Genomic DNA, 26,888 nt, shown 5'->3' with positions numbered 1-26,888 from the left:
GATTCCCGACTACTTGATCCACGTTATTTGATTCCCGACTACTTGATCCACGTTATTTGATTCCCGACTACTTGATCCACGTTATTTGATTCCCGACTACTTGATCCACGTTATTTGATTCCCGACTACTTGATCCACGTTATTTGATTCTCACTATTATTTGATCTTTCTTTAGATTCTGGTCTTATTGTTCCTTCAATTTCTTATGATTTACGAACCCGTTTATTATCTGCTGCTGAAGAATTTGGCTTTTCCAAATCAAGACGGTTGGAAACTGTTGGCAGATCTACCACAGAAATGATCCTGCAACTTGTGGGGGGAAGTCACAGGTTAGTCAAATGTGCTTGTTGTATATTTCATCAAATTCTATTTCAGTCTATTTATTAAGTAAAAAAAAACATTGAAAAGTGACTTATATCAAACAACTCCCTAAGTAAATAAATCATTTGAAGTGGGAAATAATTAAGTGGAGTTATAGTATAAGTATTTTGTAACTAGCAAGATCTGTTTTCTGGCATTACCCAGGAAAATATATTTAATCAAGAAATTTCAGGTGCCAACATTGGTGATTTTATAATGTATTAAAGAGAAGTATGGATAATTGGATACTGAGATAATTATGCAATCTGGAATACTTTGTAAGTAAAAGAAAAAAACTGTCAACTTTTTAAGTTATAAGCGAAACTTAGTTGCCAATTATTTTTTTATTTTTATTTTTTTAGTCAAGAAATGTCCGTCCCAGCATTGAAATACAGTAGTAATAGGTTTATGCAAAAATATAAGAAAGCTAAGTACAAAAAATATTAATGTAATTTGGAATATTTTGTAAACAAGGCAAAAAAAAGTAAAAAAAAAAAAAAAAAAAATTAACATGTTACAAGTTATTTTTATGCTGAATTAAAAAAACAAAGTAAAAAAAATAAAAATCAACATGTTACAAGTTATTTTTATGCTGAATCAAAAAAACAAAGTAAAAAAAAATCAACATGTTACTAGTTATTTTTATGTTGAATCAAAAAAAAAAGTAAAAAAAAAAAAAATCAACATGTTACAAGTTATTTTTATGCTGAATCAAAAAAAAAAAAGTAAAAAAAAAAAAAAATCAACATGTTACAAGTTATTTTTATGCTGCTGAATCAAAAAAACAAAGTAAAAACGGTGCCAGACAAAAGTTGTCATTGTGACTTGCTGAACATACTCTGCAAGTTGTTTGTTAATTTAATCGATTAATTCCAAATGGGTAAATAAAAAGTATATGAACAGTCCGAATAGTCAAAAGGATAAATAAAACTGAGGGCAATCAGTATTTTGATTCAAAACGTAGTCAATAACAGGAAAAAAGTATTGTTAAAAGTGAAACACAAATGATGTTCATGTCACTATTATTTTGTGAAAAATTAGGCATCAGTGTTATAGGTTGCGGTTATAGTAGTGAGTAAAAACAACAGCAACTTTTTTTCTTTGGGAATGCTTGTTTGGGAGAAGCAGGTAATCCAGATGAAACGTAAGAATTTTTAAAGGATGCAATGAACACATAATTTCTGGAAATATGCATGAAATATGCTTAGTCTAATTGAATGGCGAAGAGATTAGGCTACTATATCTGGATGCAGAGGGAAATTTACTTTGCTTTATTATATAAATTGAACTAATTTCAAAAGGATTTTTAAATCAGATAAACTTTGTACTCACACAGATCTCTCCTCCTAAGTATTAACACATATCAAAATGATATAAAACGCATACCAAAATGATTTAAAAACCATATGAAAATGATATTTAAAAAACCGACCCAGTATGCATAAGAGGGATTAGCACCATCTGATCATAAGTAATTTCACCTAGAAGCACTAATTAAGCTGTGTAAATGTATACTTTGTGAATTCAGTGTTGCTAATCTGAAGACAACCCTGTTGTATTCTGTAGGAAAGAAGTTCCATGGTAATATATTCCACAGAAACTCTGGTTATGTAAATTCTATTTGATATTAGGTACATGGAGGAATAAAAGAAAGTTATTTACAGTTGTAATAAGTTCTTGCTTTGAATGTCTTAAAGAAGTAACCAGAGATTGGAGCTGAATCGAGCATTTTCCAGGGAAGTAACAATATAATAGAAAGACTAGCAATGTTTCTGCTAGGAGAAAGAAACGAGAGAACAGAATAAATGATCGGCCACTAGATTATGAATTGCGATTTTTCTTTATATGCAGGGTGGGACGATAAGTGTCGCCCTAAAAAAAAACAACACAGCTCTATTTTAAAACTTTTATTGAAAAAATCAATGCAGGTAACTTGATTATGTAGTACAGCTGACATCTATTCAATGTAGCCGTCTTGATACGGGTCCAGAACTGGGAGCATGCCTTTTCAAAAAGTGCCGGCAGGAGCTTGGCCGATGGCAGTGATCAGACTGGCTTTGGTGTTGTGGGAGGTCATGTCGGTGATGTTCTCAACATATGACCAGACAAAATAGTTCAATGGGTTCAGTTCGGGGAAGGAGTGGGGGGGGCAGTGAAAGAAGGATACAAAGTCCTAATGCTCTTTCTGAAGACAAGCCTGCGTCTCTTTGAACATGTGGGCCAGTGTCGAGTCCTGCTGCCACACCCAAGACCTGCCAACGGCCACCTGATTGCACTAGAGGATCACCATACTCAACATATCCAGGTATACTTTGGCAATGCATTTTGAGGGTGCTGGCAATGGTCCTGTTATCATAACTTGGATCGGTAGAGAGCATGAGTTGTACAGTGACACATCTATTTCGCTCATTGAACATTGGTGTCGCTTTAAGACATGCTAGATAGCTCATATCGCTCTTGGGATTTGTACACAACTTTCAGATGGTCTGCAACAAAAAAGAAAACCGGTTGTCATCAAACAAATGGAATCCTGTCACTTTTCTAGAGCGACAATTTTATCATTCCACCCTGTAAATATAATAAAGAGAGATTTAAAAAAAAAATAGAAGTAAAAACCTTTCGGGTTTTTTTTTTTTTTTTTTTTTTTTTTTTTTTTTAAAGACAAATCTCTGATTACAACCAGTTATGTTTCTTTCTCATCAAAGTTTATAAATTTTAACCCAATTTGTAAAAATGAATATAAGAGACAATGTTTTCTGAGGTTTTTGTATGGACCATAATAAACTATAGTGTTGTGGAGTGCTGTTATATCTAAGACTTTTTTTTGTTTTGGTTTTGTTAAATATTTGCTAATGTTTTATTTCAGGTTAAACCCAAAGAATGACCACCAACTGCCGACAGTAGTGGCATTGTGTGGTCCTCACATCCAAGGAGCCCAGGGAATTGCCTGTGCTCGTCTTTTAGCTAATCATAATGTAAAAACCTACGTCTATGTGCCAAACTTTGTGAAAATGGACCATTATGTTGAAGAAGAATTATCATTATATGATCTCACGGATGGACAGAAAACGTCTTGCGCACGAGGTAAGCAAAATAAAAAAAAAAAAAAAAAAAAAAATTTGAAAATGAGAAAATATTTATGTTTCAATGTTGACTTTTCAAATTTTTTTTTTTTTATTTTTTTTTTATATATATATGATATTCTGTTCTCATCAGCCATTAAGGAGATATGGTAACATTTTTGGTGACAAAGATGTTACTGGCGCTACCAGGCACAGTATATTTGCAGATTCATACATAATGTCTAATTGAAACGTATTTACTTTCAGTCGTTGATAACTTTGTACATCTGCAACAATCGTCACTTGATATCACGTAAATATGGGGAATGGTAGTTTGTCGCATGTATTTTATTTTTGCTTTTGACAAAATTATGACGAATCTGATAAACCTGAACCTGTATCAAGTGGTGTAAATAGTATCAATTTTATTGCTGCCATAGTGTACAACTTTGATATGAAATAGAACAAGTACACACTGAAAGTAGAGTATCGCTATGCATCGACCATGTGTGATTGTGTGTTTGGCCATGCGTAAAAGGCAGGCTTAATGGAAATCAGCAGAAGGTGTTTCAGCATTCAAAGGGTTAAGATCATACAGTAATAAAGCTCTGTATTGAAAACTGTGTTGGAGAAAAGCCCACTGTGCGATTAAGGTCCAATGGTGATGTCGAAAAAAGTATACCACCTAACAAAGTTCCAGTGATAGGCACAGTTCCATCAACAGAAACCATCTTTGCCTCCTTTTTTTTTTTTTTTTTTTAATCATAAGTTCAACTCGATTCCTCTTTGTTTAAAGATGAGTTGAAGCACTTTGCAAACTGACCAGTGTGACACCAATTTTTAAGATGAAGGTAATGACCGCATGTCTTCAAGACCAGTGCATGTCCATCCCTTTTTTTCATTCAGTTTGCACTTAATAAATTGTGTTGGTTTTTCTTACATTCATGATTTGTGATGCAATGCTGGCCAGGGTAAACACGATTGTAAAAATATTTATGTATAGATCTTTTCCTTGTTTTTACATGTGATGTATGTTGAATTACATTTTAGGTGAATAAAAGAAATCTAAATTAAATGGTTTTAGAATGTTTGGTGCTTGTACAGTTGAATCAAAACATAAAAAAATGAAAATATCAAGAAAAAAAAAGTTATATTGTACAAATTCGTTATGGAATGAAGTTCTCCAAAAAAAAAAAAAAAATTCACTTAATTTGATCAAGTATTTTTTTTTTTTTTTTATACAGCAAAAAAACAATTTATGATACCGATCAAAAGGTAGCCATGTTTCGATTTTTAGGAAGAAAAGCTATGATTTAAGATGGGGAAGGGGGTATTGGCGCTTTAGACTGAGTTATCTCCCCATGGTATGTTCTAAAAATCCAAACATGACTGCCTCCAGTGCGCTGTCATAAAAACGTGTTTTTCCGCCTTAAAAAAATTTAATAAAAAAAAATTACTTGATCGAATTAAGTGAATTTTTTTTTTTTTTTTTCAGAGAACTTCAGTTCCAAACGGATACATGCAATATAACTTTTTTTTTTTTTATATTTTCATTTTTAATATCTCGATTAAACTGTACAAGTACTGAATATTCATAACATACTCTACATTTTATTAAGTAAAAAGAAATGTCAGAATCAAGTTTTATTCAAAATGAAGAACCTCAGCACAAATAATATGCAACATTCATATTTACGTATTGATATAGATTGCTGTGAGTAAATGCAACAATATACCTGATTAAGCAACGTTAAGCTTGGTCAGAACTAAATTGTTGACCATTTCGAAAGACTAAATGCTGTATGCAAGCAAAAAAAAACAGAACTCTTCAAATTAATTGTCTACAAAAGCACATACAATTTCTGCATAAAACGGCCAACAATTGTTGACATGCTGTAAAATCTAATAACACTCAATTAAGGTTAGAGGGCACAAGTAAGGAGAACATTTTTAATAACAAAATAAGTTAGCAAAAAATTTATACAACACCCGTATACATGTTATGCATCACCGTCAGTATCTTTTCTAGTTTGTCGAGTGTATAATTTTAAATATGTGTGATGATGTGATTGTCTATATGATGTATGTGCAAGTTATATATATATATATATATATATATCTATCTAGTGCATATAACGTATAGATACCTTCAATGAACACAAACCTCTATAGCATTATACAAACAGTTCCTTACAGGATGAATAAGTATCTTTTTGGAGGGATTATTCAGGCTAAAAAGAGGTGAACATGGTCGCCTCTTTTTAGCCTGAATAAGGAACTGTTTGTATAATGCTATAGGTTTGCGCTGGTTGGTCTGTAAAGAGCAAGAAAATTTCCTGAGAAATGACAATCGACATTCGGGTTATTTTATGCAACTTTATTTCCTAATAACCCCCACCCCCCACCCCTGTCTTTGGAGTTGCACCTTACTCTTGGTCCCTGCATCTTACTAAATGCTCTCCAACTCGACTAACCTCTGACTCAATCTCTCTTGGTCTATTCATTGACTCCAACAGACTGTGTGTACATATATATATATATATATATATATATATATATATATGAGCAAACAGTTAATAAAATATGTTAAAAAACACTTTGAAATGAGTTAAAAACATTTAATCTGAAAAGGAAACACTAGATAAGTGGATAATCCTTAATCCGCGGAGTTTCGAAGAAATACTCCCCTTCTCATCAGAGGGTATATTTATAGTTATGTCTCGGAAGTAGAGTGAAAAGCACATCTTATTTTTCTTTTATTAATATTTTTTTCCTTGTACACATTTTTGTGAATTATTCCATGGATTTCTGCCTTTGGATTATTATGGACCATCTTCTTCCAATTACGGGATTTCCTTGGATTTTACTTGTACAAATGGAAATTCTTTTAACTTTCTTGAAGTTTTACATTTGGATTTTACCGTCACTGGATTTTTTATCTTCCACCAGCCTATCCATTCATGTGTAATCACCTTTTTCTTTACCATATTCCCTCTGCTTAACTTATTTTGTTTTCAAGTGAGATCTTTGACTTACTTGTTGTTTCATCAAATACTTCTGCATGCAAAATCCTATCCCGCATTTTGCTAATTCCTACCCTCTGATGAGAAGGAGAGTATTTCTTTGAAACTCTGCAGATTAAGGATTATCCACTTATATAGTGTTTCCTTTTCAGATTAAATATGTTTTTAACTCATTTCAAAGTGTTTTTTAACATATTTTATTAACTGTTTGCTCATATTATAAGCTCTATTTCCTATTTGGTTTTATTGAGCTTTTATATCTGGCTGAGATAATTTTATAAATATAATTTACTTTAATTTTACCAACTTAGATCATTTTGGTAAATTCAATTGTAATTTTCATTTTATATATATATCAGACAGAAATGTGTTCCTTTTAATCCACTTAAGTGTTTCCTTTTCAGATTAAATATGTTTTTTAACTCTTTTTCAAAGTGTTTTTTAACATGTTTTATTAACTATTTGCTCTTATATATATAAGCTATCTTTATTTAACTCTCTCACCACGTGACTACTAATTAACGCTACAAAGCACAAAAACAGTCACCTCATCTTTGTCACGTAATCCATTTGTTATTTATGAAAACTAAAACTTCTGTTTGTTTCTAAAATTCCATTTTACCAAGTAAAATTCCTAATACATATTTCAGTTGACATTCGATTTTCCCAAATTCCAAACCCTATCAAAATATTTTGTTTTCATCATTAGCATTCAAATATCTCGATTTCTAGTAATAACAGTCATAATAATAATCGTTTAGGTTACTTGGCGATGCCCAACCATCCATAATACCCCCCCCCTCTTAAGTATTTATGCTGTTTTCAAGTAAATAACATTGATTTTTCTACATTTCCTCACCTATAGTTTTAAATTGGAGCTAAGTGCACACAAGCCCAATATTGAATCCAAAATATTAGGTATCTTTTTCATTGTTGTGTTGTGTTAAACTTCAAATGCAACCATGTTTTGCGGAGGTGGGGGTCTGTTGCTACCTAGGCTTAGAGTTAAGGATGGTATTTTGGAATTGCCACCCAGACTTGTAGGGTTTTCTTTTTGATCCTTTTGCTTTGGAAACAAATACATACAAGAATTCTTTAAATGCTTGTAAAACGCTATTTGGTTAGTCACTGGTGTGTAATAATCTCATATTAAATTTATATGCAAAATTGATTCCTTATTTTAAATTTGGAAATAGTTTTTTTTCCCAGGTTTTTCAAGGTGTTAAACCTCTAAAAAAAAAAAAAAGAAGTAGAATTTCAGTTTTTATTTATTATTTTTAGGAGGGGGTAACTGAGGGGGATAATTTTTAAATGTAGATTAATTATATATATATATATATATATATATATATATATATATATATATATATATTTTTATCTATATTTTTGAATTGTCATATTTTCCCGACTTATTTAATTATGCTATTTTCAATGTGCAATTTTAAATTTATTTATTTATTTATTTATTTACAAAGGAGTCACCACTTATCAAGGCCTGGAGGCCACTTCAGGATAAGGGTTAATGCGTGTACAGTGGTCAAGGGGAACATGCCAGTCATCATTAGTCGTGGTAATTTGGTAAATTGGATTACTTAAGGGGATGGCTCATCAAGAATTTGTTCATGTTGGACTTGAAGACAATCATATTGTAGTCAGTTGAAAAGCAGGAAAATAGAACAGTTACACAGGCGTACAGTTCTAAGAAAGAAGCTTTGGTCATGGAATCTACATTTAGGCACAGATAAAGAGTGGGAGAAATTATTGATAGTAGTTTCAGCTAGATAGATGTTTTTTCATGTAAGTCAGGTCAGGAAGTACCATAGATTGGAGCTCAGACAAGCACTTGCCATGAAAATAACAATAAAGCAGAAATAGGCTCGCGACATCTGTTCTATGGGAAAGAGGTTCCAGGGAAGAGAAAGGGACATCCCCCACTAGGCTACAAAGTCTATTTTGAATTCTGTCAAGGCAGGATAAGCTGCTTTTAACAGCTCCTGCCCAGATGTGGCAACAGTACTCCATCCTTGAATGCACTTACACATGTAGAGAATTGTATCAGTAATGAGATATCTACTGGAACGCTAGAACGATTCCACCATTTTCCCAGCAACCCTAGCAACGGATTTGATGTAAATGTTCCATCTCAGATCAAGAGTAAAGAGCAAGCCCAGAAGTTTGTCAAAACATGGAGCCTCCTCAAGATGAGAACCATTCATTTCAATTGATGCCAGAAAGGGATCAGAGCATTGATGATGGAAAGATAGGTTTGGTCTTAGATGCATTAAAATTAACCAGCCACCTCTTTTCTCCATTGCACCACGTGCTCAAGATCAGAGGAGAGAGAATCGGAGAACTTGGCCATTTACGGCTTTTAAAGTGTTGCCATAGATGGTAGTGTCATCGGCATAAATGTCTACAAATGATCTTAGAATGTGATTTGGGAGATCATTGATGTAGTTCAGAAAGAGAGTTGGGCCCAGGATGGATTCCTGACTGACTCCAACATTAATTCTGTGAGCGTCAGATTTTTTCCCATCAACCACTACTCTTATGAACCTATCAGAGAGAAATGATTTAATAATTGAAAAGACGTTTCCAGCTATACCGTAGCTGGAGATTTTCTGGAGTAGACCGTTATGCCACACCCTATCAAAAGCCTTTGATATGTCAAGGGCAATTGCCTTAGAAAGGAAGCCTCCATCGAGAGATTCGCTAATCCTATGATATAAATGTTAACACATCAGCTGTAGATCTAGCAGAACGGAAACCATATTGCATGTCACTGAGGAAGTTATTTTTGCTGAGGTAGTTGACTAATTCTCTATTTAACAGATTCTAGCAACTTACTCATGACACACAGGAGACTAATTGTATTGAGAGAGAGATGAGCGATCACCTGAATTTTTAAATACGGGACATACTGATGAGGTTTTCCAGGATGTTGGGAAGCATTTCTCCTTAAGACAACGTTTAAACAGCTTTGTAAGTATGGGAGCTAGTTCTGGTTGAAGCTTTTTCAGCACTATTAGAGGAATGCTGTCAGGGCCAGTTGCTTTACTGGAATTGAGGTTTTTGATTAGTTTGGCAACATCACGCACAGATATTTGTATGTCGCATAGCATGTTTTCAGACATAGGAGGAAATACAGGGGGTTGGCAGCCCTGATCGCATAGGGTAAAATCATATAGTAGATTTATAGATTTGTGTTTTTCTAGTACTTTCAAATAAATATGAACTTTTTATCACCGGTATTAGCAATGGAAAATTAAGTTTAAACAAAAAAAGAATGTTTTTTGGAATTTAAATTTTGTCTCTAATTTTTCTGATTCTGATACCTGCAAAAGTTTCAATTTCCCAACACTAATTTCTACCAGACCTTACAACATATTGGTTACTCGGCATCTGCCATAAACCACCTAAATAACATCAAAAGATGCAGACACCTTGCCCTTTGCAGTACCTACTTCCTGAAACTTTTTTTGTGACAAAATCACACCATTCTTAAAGTAATACATAATGAAAACTTTGTCAACTTTCCCACATCAGCCTTAGTCTTGGACAACAACCATTTAAAGAAAGAAACATTATTGAATTGAAAGCCATGTTTAATTTCAGAAGAGTTTCCAATGGGTAGCTATTCTGTACAAGTCTTGGAGATGAAGAACTTTCAGTGGGTAGCTGTTCTGTACAGGTCCTGGACTTTATAATTTTGAAGGCAAAGAGCAAAAGATCCTTCTCATGTTGACATGAAAAAAATTATGTGCTGAAATGCTCAAAGATTCAATATTTTATGGAGCAATTCTGGTTTCTGATTGGTTAATAGTAGAACGTGACTTAATTTGATTCGTCAGTTCCTAGAAGTAGAATCTCCCAACTTTTAGTGATCATACCCTTTTTATATATCAAAAATATTGCAACACAATTACAATTTCGAACCTTGTATCCTGATAAATTTCCCAATTTCCAATATGAGTCTGTCATTGTGTTTATATAGATTACAATGTGCTAAGTGCAGTAGCCTCTACATTGGTAACACTGTAAGACCATTATATCAGCACATTAAAAAGCATGTGAACACTCACATATTCCCTTTCTACAAACAAGTCACCTCATATGGTAACACACAAGAAAATACCCAAATCAATATTCTTTCCGGTGTTAAGAATATAGGAAATTTGCATATTATCAAAGTAATCCTTCTTTTGTAATGTAAACCAATTAATAACAGACTTTAACTGGATTCTGACTTTATCATATAACCTACACTCTTGATACTGGTTCTTACCCAACATCTCCCAGTAACATGGAATTTACTTTTCTCACCACAAGAGGATGTGACACAAGGTCAGAAGGTGAGAAAATGGATCAATGTTCCTCTAAGGAGAAGCACTCTGGCCCTGCAAAAATAAGTCTGAGTAGCCCCTTCAGTATTCCCTGATGAGGCCACCTCAGACAAAAGTGATAAACTTGCTCCTGAAAGTTGGGAGGTAAGGGCTGGGAGGGTGGACCTCCTAGGATTACTAAGAACATTTGCATCAGATCGATAGCAAACCAATTGATTTTTCTGATTCAAACAATCGATTTCTTTAAATACATTAAGAAGAGAGCACTTAGTTTAAAAGTGTATAATTATCTCCCTTTTCTTCAGTACTGCCTGTTACTAAATTTAATAAATTTATGTCTGTTTAAGTATAAAATTAATAACTGAGTAAATAAAATTAATTAATAATATATAAATTAACATTAAATAAATATATTAGAATTATTATAAGAATAATGTTGAGCAATTTATAAATTAATTTAACAAAGATATAAATTTTAAAATAATTCACCTGTTATGAATTTATATAAAAGTACCAAATTAATATAAAATAAATATATTAATTAAAAAAATATATAATCTTACAGGGTAATAGTAAAAAGCATGAGATAAAATTTAATTAATAAAGAAATAAAATATTTCATGAATCATGTTCTTCTGAATCTAGTATTGTCTGTGAAACTGGCATACTTTCTATAACAGACATCTTGGACATTTTGTAAGCAGAAAGGTTTTTTTTTTTTTTTTTTTTTTTTTTTTTTTTTTTTTTTTTTTATATAGAAGGGGTGACTTTTCTCATGATTTTTCTACCATCCTGGATTCTATCAAGAGTGAATGAAAATTTTATTGAAAAATAAATAGATAAGTTTTTGAAGAAAAATATACTGTTTCGAATCATTTGTTTTTGTTCATCTGTTCTTTCACCATTTCATATAGCCACATAGAAAAACTTATAAACTCTTTTTTTATAACCTTTTCTTTGATTTACTTTTAGTTTTTATTTTAATGAATTTCTTGTTTGGTTTCAGATTTACCAAAAGGAACTGTTGATATAATCATAAATGCTTTGGACAATCATGAGAACATGGTTTTCAGGGACCAATCCTGGTATCGGTCATTGGTTGATTGGGCCAACAACAGCAAAGCCCCTGTTTTGGCAATTGACCCTCCGCAGCAGGGTAGTCTGATTAATGCCAAATGGTGCCTCAGCCTGTGTCTTCCACTCAACCTCAGGGAACAATGCGGACAGGTTTATCTGTGTGATCTCGGATTACCACGTCAGGTTATGGCTCAGGTGGGCATCACGTACTCCTCTCCTTTCGGACATAAATTTCTTATCCCTCTTCATGTTAAGAGCTAGAAGAGTCTCTCAAGTGGAGAATTCATTTTCAAAATCAAACAGCACAAATTAAACAAATGTGGAATTATAAAATAAGGAACAAAGAACAAGAAACAAGATTAAAACTCATCCCCAGGGGAATTTCTTTGTTCATAGTGCGACAACAATGAGGATGAGGATGATGCTGGCGTGTTGGTAGCACCAACAGCAATAGTAAGATTTATTGCTTTTCAGATCTCAAAACAAGGTTGCTGTATTCTTCTAAATAATACTGGCTTCCAAACAAACCTAACCCGAACCAAAAATGTTAGTATTGCACACAAGCTGGGTTAGTGAAAATATTCATTGCTACTCATATATTCTGTTATGAATATTGTTTAAAAAAAAAAGCAATACTAAATAAAAAGGAACGTTTATAATGCCCAGAATCTAACTTTGGTTGTATAAAGAAAAGAAAAAAATGTCTGTATAATACAAGAGCAAAAACTTCTTTTTTTTTTTTTATGAACATGGAACGCGTGTGTGTATGCAAATATGAACATACAAACACCCTTTACTCCCACTACGCATACATAAATATGAAGAAGATAATAAGAGATAAAATAGAAAGCTGTTCCAATGTATTTCATTCTGTATGAACCTTAAAAAAAAAAGTGAAATTTATTTTAAATCAAATGCTTCTACAAAAGAAGGTATTCAGATAAGCTTCAATTAGAGGAGCAAACATTCACCCATTTAAATTTTGATCCCATTCAAACTCATTTGATCTTTTTCTAGATTTTAGGATCTTTTTATCCTTTAGTGGTTTTTTTTGGGGGGGGGGGTTCTCATGTGATATGATATATATTAATGAATAACAATTAAAATATCAAAAAGTTCAGAAAAAAAAAACAGAAGAGGTTAGGAAAATTTACAACTTTCTTTTTTTTTTTTCTTTTTTTTTTTTTTTTTTCTCTTCGATATTTTCAGATTTTGATTTGAAGCTTTTTTATTTTTATTTTTTATTCGTGTTGGAGTTCTTCTTCGGTTATGTTTACGTAGCGTCTGTTTTAAGATAAATTTATCTGATGTTTGTCCAGAATTAAATTTTCTAAAAGGGAGTCGTTTATTTCTTATATTCATCATTTCAAACTTAAAACCTAAAACCATTTTTGTGTGCATTTGCTTGTGTCAAGGTTTCAAGAGAATTTAAAGAATAAAAAAAAAATTTGTTCGACGTGCTCGTGGGATGTCATAATATTTCTTTTTTTAAAAAATTAATCTTGACGAAAAAGACAATTCCTTTTTAGTTGCTATTGCAGTTATAACTTGGTTTATATCTTGCATATGTGCATTTGAATACTTTTTACCTCTCAATTCGATCCACGTAGATACAAATAAACTTATTTGACTTCACAAGCATACATGAAGACACATTCTTTTCATATGTATTAAATAACATTTCATATATAATTTCATGGTTTTACTTACATCCTTCTACATCTCTTCTCTCTCTTACAGTTCAATCTGCTTATATTTGCATATGTACATTAACGTGTAGTCATTCAAACCTACGACTTTATCATCGGTGTAATTATAAGTAGATATGTGTATACTTATATATGTGTATACTTATATATGTGTATACTTATATATGTGTATACTTATATATGTGTATACTTATATATGCATGCTTATCAATGTTTATATTAAAACATCGTTCGTCATTGAGTTCACCATCTCTCATCTCCATTAAAATATGATCCATGTATTGCTATCTTTTAAGAAATTCCTGGCCGCCCATGTGTACACGGTCCATATTCTGTGTGAAGCTGTGGCTAAAATGCTGTGCTCTTATTTGATACTGTACAAATTGAATTTTTAAAACAAAAACGAAAAATGATTACATATTTTTTATTTTATTCATCTGTAAAAAAAAAAAAAAAGAAAAATGTAAAAAAAAATTATTTTTTAAAATTTAACAGATTTTTTTTTTTTTTTTTTTTGAGAATGGTAAAATTTAGAAAGAATAGAAATTTAATGGTTATTGTCCCGCTATCTTCTCCAGATTTCAAATTGGAAGAACAGAAGTCTTAAAATTAAATTTCCCTTCCAGGATCCTTCATCCCTATCCCATAGATCCTAAACCCAAACGTTAATAAAAACTAAAAAAAGATCTCCATCTACACCCCCTCCACCAAAATAGGATCTCTAAGATTAAAAAAAATAGAAAGGAAGAATGAACCAGATTGCCAAGCTAAAGTCATATGATCTTAGATCAAAAGCTTTGGGGGGGAAAAATCTCAGGTTCACAAACTGAAACTCTCTCGGATTCCAATTTGCAAACCATGAACTCTTATAATCCTATACCAAAAGCTCTTAATGCTACCGGTTCTCAAATCAAGAGTCATGATAGCCTCCTCCTCCCCCTCCCGATGATCCCAATCTACAAAAAAAAAAAAATCAAACTGACTTCTAAGAATGTGTCTGATGTTTAATAGACACATTTTTGAAGCCATTTTATATTGTCTCTTTTGAGGAATCATGTTCTTTTGTTTTTTGTTTTTTTTTTTTGTTTTTTTTTAATTTTTAAAAAATTATTTTTTATTCCTTCCATTTTCTTTCTTTCACCCATATTTTACTGTTTTCTCTTTTTCCTTTTTGGCTTCTATTTTTTTTCTTTCTTTCTCTTACATTTTCCTTTTTTTCTTTCTTTCTTTTTTTCTTGTTTCTTTCTCTTTTTCCTGAACTTTGTTTGGATTTTAGTTAAGCTTCTATTCAGCATATTTCTACATCATCAACAAATTTCTAAAAAATTCTCTCTCTCTCTTCTATATATAAGTGAAATTATATAAACATCAGGAAACTCAATGTTTCAACAACAAAGTTGCTCATCTCGTCAAGGTTCAATTAAACATCCTAACAAGACGAGTAACTTCACAAAAATGTTGATGAATCCGCGTAAGCTTTTTTTGATGTTTATATAATTTCGCTTATAATAGCTCTACATATTCATTTTTTTTATTTTTATTCAATACATTTGAACTTATATTTTCTGGTCAGTACTTAAAATGGGTGACCATTTGGGAATACCAGGTGCTGTATGTGCTCTTTGCTTATCTTGGCATTGTTTCCAGTTGTCCTGGACTTTTTCCTTGCCACTGGGGTCAAGCAGTGCAAACTCAGGATAGGTCGGAGATTGCGCAACCCTTTTTTTCTTTTTTCTTTTTTTTTCACAATTACATGTACTGACACTCTTACAGTGGGTATCCATTGTCCCTTTTTTCCCTCTTACATTTTCCTTTTTTTCCCTCTTACATTTTCCTTTTTTCTTTTCCTTTTTCTCTTTTTCTTTCACTTTTTCTCTTCCATTTTCTTCCTTTTTCCTCTTTTTCTTTTTTCTTATCTTTTCCTTTTGTTTTTCCTCTCATTGTCTCTTTTTCCTCTTTTCTCTCTTGCTTTTTTTATTTTTTCTCTTTTCTTTCTCTTTTTTTTCTTTCTGATCTCAGTGAGAAAAGCAAAAAGAAAGAGAAAAATGTTTTAAGAAAATAACAAAAAAAAGATTTTTTCTTTTAAAAACAAAAGTATTTTATTTACCCAATAACATTGTTATTGCTACCACTTTTAATTCAAGAAACAAAGTTTGTTTCTGATATAAATTGTGATCTAGATCCAAATCCAGGAATATTTTCTTTGTTTATTTTTTTTATGTTTGCTATGGATCTTGAACACAAAATGATTTTTTTTCGAAATACACTTTTCTTTTTACATGTGGATGCTAAGCATCCAAAACTTAAAACAATATACTTTAATTTTTAATAAAAAAAATTTTTTTTTTTTTTAATAAAAAATTTTTTAATGAAAGTTTATTTTTAAAAAATTTGAACCGTTTTTTTTTTTTTTTTTTTTTTTTTTTTTTCTTTCAAAGCTAAAAAAATCTTTAAATTTTTATGTTTAAGAATAACAAATGATATGAAAATTAAAGATTTTTTAAATTTTTTTATTAAAATTAATTTAAAAAATATCTTTTAATTTTTTTTAGCTTAAACATAATTTTAATTTAAAAAGAGAAACTTTTTTATATATATATTTTTCTTTATTTTTCATTGAAGTAAAAAAAAAAATTTCCCCACTGGAAAGTAATTAAAAATAATAAAAAAAAAATCATTCATTTCTTTATTAAAATATACAAGAGTGTAAACGTCTTTATAAGGTTAAATTGCCTGAAGGCCATTACATTGTGAATTTTTTTTTTTATTAGTGCCATTTTGACTCTTCAGTTGTCTCTTTACGCCTGCGATAGGCTTGTTTATCCAGTGTTCCCTGTACTTTATTCACAACCACTAAGCAAAAGTTTTTCTATTTTCATTTTTGGTGCATCGCTAACGCATGGAATCAGTTTCTAAAATTCTTTTTCTTTTTTTCTTTTTTTCATTAATGTTTATTGCTTAGTATTCCTAAGAATTTCCTGTTAAAAAAAAAAAAAAAAAAGAAAAGATTTTTATGTAGACAATTTATAGAAGACTGTTAACAATACGTGTGTTGGATAAAAAACTGAACTGAAGACAAAACTCGGGTAAAAATAGAAATGAGTTGATTTTATTTTTTTTTGTTCAAGCTTATTTATTTACGTTTTTAATAATTTTAATATTTTTATAAAGCTTCCTTGCCTTCAGTGTCATTTAGCTCATTGTACATGCGATGATAGAACCCATATATAATAATGTTTCGCGGATACTCTCTTCTTCAAATGTTCATTTGACTCTGATTTTATGTCATACAAAATGAGGGCTGTGAGGTTTGCTATGAAAATATTCTGCAGGATAGATCTATCTATAAGCTTGAGTTTCTTTGTTTCTTAGTTTTTATTGTCAAGAGAAAAAAAATTACCTCAACTTTGTCTTGTTTTTAGTCAAACTTCGGCACATTTCCACATCATTAACAAATTTCTAAAAATTATCTCTCCTATAAAAAGTGAAATTATATAGACATCAGAAAACTCAATGTTTCGCTCATCTCGTCAAAGGTTCAATTAAACATCCTAACAAGACAAGCCATTTCACCAACACGTTGATGAATCCACATAGGCTTTTTCTGATGTGATCAATTATCAAGCTCTTGATCATTTATTCAATACATTTGAACTTATATTGTCTGGTCAGTACTTAGAATGGGTAACCATTTGGGAATACCAGGTGCTGTATGTGCTCTTTGCTTATCTTGGCATCGTTTTCAATCGTCCTGGACTTGTTACTGGAATCAGGCAGTGCCAACTCCGGATAGGTGAGGTTGGGGATTGTGCAACCCCCCCCTTTTTTTTTTTTCACACTTACACATGCAGGCACTCTTACAGTGGGTATCCATTGTCTCTCACGATAGAATGGATACCTATTTTATATATATTACACCCAATGCTTTAAGCAAACTACATCCACTGCTTATGGATTTCTAAGATAAATATAATGTTAAAATGATTACTAACTTCTTGGTATTGAACATGTTTTCTTATCAAATCTCAAAATCAATGATTGTTTTTGCATTACAGAAACCTAAAATATTGAGAGTCAGCACTTTATCGAGTGTCTTTATTTTCAACTTGATGAGTGCAATCTACTTAGTCTTTTTCATTGGTTACGCACTAAAAAAATTAGGGAATGTTGTGACAAACGCAGCCTCCAACTTTCATCAACTGTGTCTTGTCGGACTATATGAGAACAGTAGTCAAAAACATACAAACTATCAGTCATCATGTCAGAACAACACTAAAAACTGTTGACTTGCAATAAAAAAGAAATTGCGGTTATTTTGCAAATGGAGGAAATTCTTATGAATATCAAGCAAGAAAGATTAGTTGTAAAGGAATGGGTTTTTTTTATTTTAATTTATTTTTATTTTTTTTAAATTTATTTTTTATTTGTAGATTTGGCATGTCACTTTCTTTCTGTCTATGTATCTAAAATGTCAAAGAGTTATCGCGTTCAATTCCGACTTTGATTTTGTGGATGTGACTATGGTTTAAAACTATTTGATGCTGCTGGGTATTTTAAATGTAATGTAGACAAACATCTTGCTGCTCAGTGCTTCATCCAGATTGTCTCCTATAAATCTGGCCCCTATCACGTTTCAGTGGCAATATGCCTTGCTTGGAGTAAACAAAATTAAAAAAGAAAAAGCAGTTTCCATTTTTTTTTAATTTTTTTTTTTTTTTTTTTTTTTTTTTATAATTATTTTTAGTAATTTCAGGAATTTGATTATTTTTACCAATTATGTGATTTTTATGAAAGAAAACTTATCAATTAAATACTGTTTTTTTGATAACATGATCTGACAAGATGTATCTATTTCTTTCATATGTTTCTAAAATGATACACGATAAAATCTAAAATGATCCAATCAAAAAAAAGAAAAAAAGCACAATATTTTTTATGTGTGTGAATAGAATGAATGTTGGTACGTGCGAGTGGATTATTTAGCTAAAAAAAATTTATATTTATACATCCATCTTCTCCTAATCTGACAAACGTGTCTCTTGTTTTGTCTTAAAGCTGTTTCTTTTTTTGGTCCCCTAACAAAGGAGGGATTGGACCTAATAATTCACTCTCACTCGTTTGTTTGCACTTTTCCACTTTTCTCAATAACCATGCCTTAGATTTTTAAAAGATTTTGCACAAACATTAGTGATGGTGAAAGTAAATTTTTGCCAAAATGGATTTTCCGGGATAATTCTGCTAAATCCGGGGTGGGGGGTGCATTATAGGGGTAAAATTTCTCCAAAATCATTCATCTGTTCACACTTTTCTCAATAACTACGCTTTGGATTTTTTTTTTTTTTTTTTTTAATTTTGCACAAACATTAGTCATGGTGAAAGTAAATTTTTCGCTCATGGAGGGGAGACCTCACATGCTCGGCTTGTATTTATTTTTTAATAATCACTTTATAATAACTATTAACAGATAAAAAGTGCATTGTATTATATACTTCTAACATATAAAATTATTCCGTTGGATCTGCAAACTTAGACTTAAATAGCATTTAAGCTGACAAATCAAACTTAACTTCTGACTAGTCAATTATCATTTTGTTTTACCATGTTATTGGCAATTCAGACAACTATTAATATGAAGCATTTTTAAAATTAACAAGTGGATAATTTTAAATTGTACAAGTTGTCTACCTTTTAATTTTAAAAATGCACCAACAAATAAAAAGTAAAACTAAAATGACTCTACAGGTTAAGCCAGATACGTATAGCAAGTATATTATGAAATTACATATATTAATGTGTGTGTGTGTATAAGTATGTATATGCATGCATACACACGCGTATGTTTATACAATCAGTACATACACATGGGCTGGATATTAGGATGCCCATTTGTAATATATATATATATATATATATATATATATATATATATATATATATATTACAAATGGGCATCCTAATATCCAGCTCATGTGTATATACACGTGTGTATGTATGCATATACACACTTAGATATATTTTTATATTTAGGTTTTAAAAAATTGCAGTTTTAGGCCAATCTTTTTTTTTTTTTTTTTTAAGAAAAGATCTTGTGAATTCAACAAACACGTCTCTTGTTCTGTCTTGATGCTGGCGTTGGTTTTTTGTTTCAAAATAGTCAACTTATTATAAGTATTAATGAATGAAAGTACTGCAATTTTCTGCTTTTCTTCTCATTTCGCTTCTCTTGTTTCCATTTTAGTCGTGATTCAGCGCCAAACAAAACAAAAACAAAAAAACAGGTTGATATTGTACAAGATAAACTGATTCATTTTAAAACCACCGTCCCTCCATGAAAATTATGAAGCCCACAAAATGTGAATCTTAAAAAATAATTTACAGTATTTAAAGTCATGGCTGACAATAATTCTATCCATTTTTATATCTCTGTATGTGTTTACATATATCTATGTGTGTGGTTGGTGTTTTGTACAAGCAAAAACTCTGTGTGTACGTTTCTAAATCTTTGACGTGAGGATTGATAATTTGGATCATTCAAACTATGCATGCTATTTTTATAACGTTTCACTCCTCCGACCTTCAAAGATATATTGTCAAAGTTTTTAATCTATACAGAATTTCAAACTGAATCTTTTTTTTAATCTGCGGGGTGAGATTGTTTTCATATCTTTAGCCAGAACCGGTTAGAAGTCTTAAATAATTTTTAATTATATTTTTAGTATTGTTTGTACTGAAGTTTGACCTTCCAAACTCCGGAAGGTTCTCACTTAGAACTGATTATTAATTAGCACTTTATCACTTGCACCACAGATCCACATGAATGTATGACTAACAGAATGAGAATAATCTACCCCTGTAAATTGAAGGGTTCAGTTTGAAATTGCCCACAAATTTCTGAGTTCTGACGAGATGCACATGAAGATGGTTGGAGGTTACACCAACTGAAACGTAAGAATAACATCCAACATGCGAAGATTAATTAAAAAAATGCATATGTATAGACATGCTTATGCATTTTTCCCCCTCTGCACACCCAGTGATGCTACTCCCAATTCGGACTCGTTTTGATTCATCCATGTTTTTTATTCATTTATTTTATTTTATCCATTGGAAGAAATATATTCATACGTGTCATACGTTTTTATGTTTCCATGTTTGATCATCCACATTGTTTCATGCTTCGAAAAACTGATATGCGTATTTGTAAACTTTGATTATGTGTTTTTTTTATATATATATATATATATATGGTACTTGTGCAGAATACGGACTGACATTTTTAGATAGCATTTTCAAATTAAATTCAATTCTTACAGTATCTTTTGTTTATCAAATTGATGGTGAAAGTATAGAATAGTTACAGAACGTCCTCCCCATGTTAAGAACGAGTTTCTAAATGATGTTATTTCAGCATGGTCCGTATTCTACATAAGCCCCTGTTAAAATATAATTAGGGGCAAGCAAACTTCACACATTTATGTTTCCCTCCTTTATATTGAGCTCTTAAGAAGTGTGTAGCTTGTTTGCCATAAATATTTTCATATTACTACTGATAACTACTCGGTGTAATGTGCACTGTTGAGCTAAACACTGAAACGCATATATACACATGCACAGTCCAAGACATGCTAGCATACAAAACAGATCTGAAACTGAATATGATATATAAGAGTGAAAACATTTTAGCAAATCCAAACCATATTAGGGTCTTTTATAGTTGTTTTGAAATTTAATTAATTTTTAATTAATATTCTTGTTTAAAAACAAAAATTCTAAAAGTAAATTATCTTTGAAACACTTGTTAAAGTTATTGGTATAATATTCTATTTTAATTGGCTAAAAGCTATATGTAATAATAATAATAATAGTAATCTGTTTTGTTTTAACTTGACAGATTTGAATTTCATATCTTCAGTAATTGTTTTAACTTTTTAAATTGTATTTTTGTTTATTAAATAAACTTTATAGCTTTATATATATATTATAGGTCAGTCATTTATGTACTCTAATGAAAATCTTTAATATAAAATTATGTTTGTATGTGTATATATATATATATATATAATATATATAGAGAGAAAGAGAGATACTAGCAGGCCACCCAGCATTGCCCAGTCATAAAATGCACTTAAATATATTTTAATTCATGCAGATTTTGTATTTATTAATATAGAGCCAATTCTCTATTGAATATTATATTGTACCAAATATATAATGATTTTAAAAGCTAAAAAAAAAAAATGATTTGGGTGCTGTCAGCTGGAATTGAAACTAAAACATTTAGCCTTCTGGTCTTGGTTGCTACCATTTGGGCTTTTGACAGATAGTTAAGAATGGTTTAAAATTAAGCGATTTCAAACTATGGACATATATTTGTGCATGTGCAGAAGTAATAGGTTGTATCGATTTACTCCCACCAAGCTCAACAGTTTTTTTTCTTTCAATTATAACATAACCCCTTAGCAGCTATTTTTTACTGACTTCAAGATCAAAAATTCATGGAGGAGTTTGGTAGACTGTTACACACACACACACACACATTTACAAAGGTCACTTATATATATATATATATATATATATGTGTGCACATAGTATAACTGTTTCATCCTAAATTCTATGCAGTTATACACAATGTAGAAAATATAGAAAGAATTAAGCATAAGAGTTAAATGAAACCAATCCTATAATAAGAAACCATATAAAATATAAATTAATTAATAAGTTTGTTTTTAAAGGAATATGTGAATTAATTTACCTTCATCAAGTCGCTTGCATCTCCATGACGGAGTATATTAAGAAATTTGCTTTAATAATTTTTAAATAGGTAAAGTTTTATTTTAATATCAATGTGACAAAACGACACAACTTTATAGGTGTGTGTGTGTATATATAGATTGATAGATATTAAACTGCATAATTTTAAGTGGGGAGCTTGATGTGCATAAAGTATAGAGCAAGTTTTTTATGATTACAGGATAACACTCAACATGTCACAAATAATGTGTGTATACAGGTATAAGTAGGTAAGCAGGTGGGATGCATTAAATTCAGCTTCAGTAGGATTTCTTTCAGAGACTAAAAAACAAGAATCCAGTCTTTTCTTGACTAATGGATATTTAAAAATATATATATATATATATATATATATATGACAATTAAGTTATACAAAATTTTCCACATTTAATCCCCCGTACGGACTTGTCAAACTAAAATACATGGAATTCATGTTATCGGAGGTCTTTATATACATTAAGTTAACTAACCAATCAGATTCATTGTTACTTCCACCCATGGGCTAATATTTTTATTAGCTAATAGAAGAGCTTTTCTCTAACAATGATTCAGCAGGTTTTATTTTTATTGTTACTATATTGCTCCCCCCTTTTTATTATTTTTTTTCTCCATTGCTTTCATTTAGTCATTTTTTATGTGCTTTAATTATCATCTAAGTTTACGCAGCAAGTGTATGATAGTTTTAGATTATTTTTATTTAAAATTTTGTGTAAGAGATTGGTTATGGAGGAAGTACTTTTCGATGCGACAGGAATTTTTAGCATCTCATTATGCTGTATGACAAATGATACTTTTTTTTTTTTTTAATTTTTATCTTAAAAATGTTGTTGCTTATATTTAATTTCGATATTATGGTATCCACTATTTTTATTTATTTTTTTTTTTTATTTAGAGCTGTGTTGTAAATGTTGCTTGACTTTTTAAATACATTTTCGTTACTAGAGTTATTGCTAAGCCTACATTTAATAAAATTATAAATCTGTTTTATGATTGATGGCAGATGATTGGACGTTGGGTTTATATACATTGGATTTGCATCATATGGCTCATAAATATTTTCTTTTAAGTTCAGAGAGACCTCTACAAAAAATATAGCAAGTACATCTACTGCAAATTTCTATGTTAGCCAGTACATCTACTCTTAGGTCTAATTTTTTTCATTTTCATGTGTATAATTTAAAAAAAATCTGCCGCCTTTATTTTTTTAGATTCTCTTATTATAGCTAATCCATCACCTCCATATAGACCAGTGCCGGTATTATCAAATATATTGTGAAGGTATGTAAAATGAATAAATCCACAAGATCTGATGCTTCTAGGACACTCATGGTCAAATCAAAGGAGTTTGTCATTTTGGTTTTTATCTATTGGTCATTAAAACTGATCTTTTCTTTTCCATTTTTTGATGATGTATATATTGATTGTGTGTGTTTCATCCTTTGATATGTATGTATGTGTGTGTGTATATATATATATATATATATATATATATATATATATCAAAACTCTCGTATTTCTTTGGTGTTGCAATCGTTTCATAACCATCCAGACAAACTTCAACAGTATTTTGTTAAGATATTCCAAAATGGCTAATCTTCAGACACAAAATGCAACTGTAATACACATATAAAGGCATGCACCATTTCTTATTTACAAACAGCCAAACTTACATCTCTATCCTTCATTCCAAGAAAATGAAGGATGGAGAGGTGAATATAACAATAATAGTAATAATAATAAAACACGTGATATATGGTTGTCTTGGTTATTGCAAAATAATAGATATGCTCGATTATTAATACTGATAATTGTTGAGCTTAATTAACTGGGTCAATTAATATTGACTCTGGTTTAATAGATGTATGAGCAGTACTGGAATTTAATAAGTAAATTTTTTATTAAAAATAATATATATAGTAAGTTATAAAATATATATGGCGATTAAGCAACACAGAATATTCTGCGTTTCATGCCTGATGAATTCTAGCATGGGTGAAACGCGGAATATTCTGTGTAGCTTAATCGCCATATATTTTATAACTTACTACCTCGCTCTACCTACGTATTGAACACTGTTGAAGTAAATACTTAAAGTTTGCGCACTAATTTATACTTTTGTATATTAATTTATGTGATTCAATGAAGTAGTCATATATATATATATATATATATATATAAAATCAAAACTTCAGGGTAGTGTTAAAGAGTTCTTTAGATATAGATGGATAGAAATCCATAATTTCAAATTGTAGGGAGGTACATTAATTTTCGTTTTAAATATTAAACCAAATGATTTCTTCAACAGTATTGACCCACTAGTTTAATTTAAAAGCTTCTTTTTTTATTTTTTGATAATTATATAAAAAAAGATTGTTTTACTAATTCTTTCTATTTTGGGCTCTGTTAAATTAAACGAGTACTAGGTTTATTGTTAAGACTGTTTCTGCTTTTTAAGATGTAGGCTGCCGTAAGTTTTATTTTACTTTGTTACTAATTTTTTATGTATCGATGATTGCTTCATAAGTCCTTACGTGGATGAAACATGGAAAATTCTGTGTAGTTTACTTGCCATATATATTTTTATAACTTGCTAACTAGCTGTGCTCATGTACTGAGCACTCAGAGTAAATACTGAAGAATTGATACTTAAAATATGTGGATACATGAAATTTATATATCCTATGCTGAAAATATGTGAAAGGGTCTCTCTTTTTGGACCTTTGACTTTTAGTTATGATTTAATTTTTTTTTTTTTTTTTTTCTGATTGGCTAATGCTTGTCAGCAAATTGAAATATTGAGATTCTATTTTTTAATCTTTGTCTTATCTTCTATATTGTTTGAATTTTATCTTTATTCCCTATTTTTGTTTTCATTCTCTGATTATTTATTTGTCTATTTGTTCTCCTTTTTTTTTCTTTTTTTTTTCTTTCTTTTTTTTTTCTTTTTTCTTTTTTTTTCTTTTTTTTTCTTTTTTTTTTCTTCTTGCCTCTTTTGAATTGTTCTATTCCATTTTCTGTATATTTTTCTTTATATCTTTATTCTTTTTCTTTTGTTTTATGTCTGCCTTTTCTGTTGTATTTGTTTCTGTTGAACGAGGGGGGGGGGTAAAAAGTTATTTTTGCTGTCCTGATGAGGAGTTCCAATTAATGCAAAAAAAAAAAAAATATATTGTGATCCTCACCAGACCAGATTTGAAAAAAGCCAAAGAAGGCTGTAATAAATTTATAATCTGAAATGTGTTGAGTTTGTTACCTTCTATCCATATATATATATATATATATATATATATTGTTTGTCATGAGTATATTTTGTGTTATTAAACTTTACTTGTATATGGAGCAGTGTTGAAATAAATACTGAGATACATATATTATTTTATAAGTATATTAGATGTACCCGACGTTGCCCGGTATTAAATTATTTAAAAAAAAAAAGGTACAATGAGGAAAGTGGTGGCTTGTTACTTTTAATGTATCTAAAACCAAGCTTTTATCTTTACATCATCAATGCTCTGATCCCCATCTAGCATCAATTGAAATGAATGGCTCTCGTCTTGGGGAGGCCTCATGTTTTGACAAGCTTTTGGGCTTGACCTTTATGTCACCCCGTCCAAGCTGGTCGGTTGAGTACGATCGTCGACCTAGGAACCCTTCCACTCTAATTACGGCAGCCTGAAAATGACCCGACTCTGGTGGTTTACAGTTCACTATTTTCGTCCTTCCAGTGATAATTCTGCTGGTGATAATTCTTAGCCGTCTAATGTTGCTGGTATGGGAAAGTGACAGAATTATCGGTTGATCATCTAAATATATACTCCGGACCTGTCATTGTGTATCTCCTAACGACGAACATCGACGATAAGAGAGCCGTGGATTTCAATGTGGTGAAAAGAAAATTAAAACAATTCCACACCCGAATAAACAATGAATCTAAGTTTATTCGCGTTAATAATGTTCTTATAGCGTTTCAGAGTCTTGAAGGTAGCCGGTGTGTAGCTATTCTGAGAATATGCACGAAAACAGCGGCTTGTAACTTTGACAGTACCCAGAAGTAATCCGTCACTCCCGGTGGCTAGCCAAAAGTTACTTCTAGTTGTTTCGAGGAATGTTCTGAGTTGAAATTAGGCTGTCGGTAGTTGAAGAAACGTGTTAGAAGCCAATCGAGTATCGCTCTCATCAAACTCATTTTTGGGTTGCTGTTGTCGAGTATATATACACATTCATGCCTACTCTTTGGATGTCACGAGTATATCTTCCTTTGTTTTTTAAAAAAAAAAACTTGCCCGTCATTTAATCTCCCGAACATTCTTTTCCAAAAATAAACAACCGCTTCGCTTCAAGACTCTGGTCTTTACAAACAATAAATATTTGGGTACATGCTTTTTTTTTTTTTATTATGAACCACAGTCATATGATGCCCACATTTTTTTTTTCTTCAACGGGATATCAAACCCCCATACCCGTACTTGGTTACATTTACTCCTGATCTTAAATGGAACACATACATCAATTCCGTTGCCAAGG

At 30.9% G+C, this 26,888-nt stretch overlaps 1 protein-coding gene across 2 annotated transcripts in view; it reads left to right on the top strand.

The window, feature by feature from the left end:
- The window catches only part of LOC145249481 (enhancer of mRNA-decapping protein 3-like), a 56,170-nt gene extending 43,174 nt beyond the window's left edge, over positions 1-12,996 (top strand). Inside the window, exons 5-7 of one of the 2 annotated variants that reach the window (XM_080111074.1) lie at positions 176-329; positions 3,227-3,444; positions 11,795-12,996. In XM_080111074.1, coding sequence (XP_079967200.1) covers positions 176-329; positions 3,227-3,444; positions 11,795-12,126 — 704 coding nt within the window. In that variant the 3' untranslated portion in view covers positions 12,127-12,996. The remainder of the gene's footprint in view (positions 1-175; positions 330-3,226; positions 3,445-11,794) is intronic. The other variant, XM_080111073.1, reaches the window with a different exon arrangement.
- Positions 12,997-26,888: the final 13,892 nt, after the last annotated feature.

Source organism: Euprymna scolopes, chromosome 28 (assembly GCF_053919585.1).
Source record: "Euprymna scolopes isolate OS-2025 chromosome 28, ASM5391958v1, whole genome shotgun sequence".
Classification (NCBI taxonomy): Eukaryota; Metazoa; Mollusca; class Cephalopoda; order Sepiida; family Sepiolidae; genus Euprymna; species Euprymna scolopes.
Note: the sequence above shows the minus strand (reverse complement) of the source record. Positions and strands in the feature narration are given on the sequence as shown.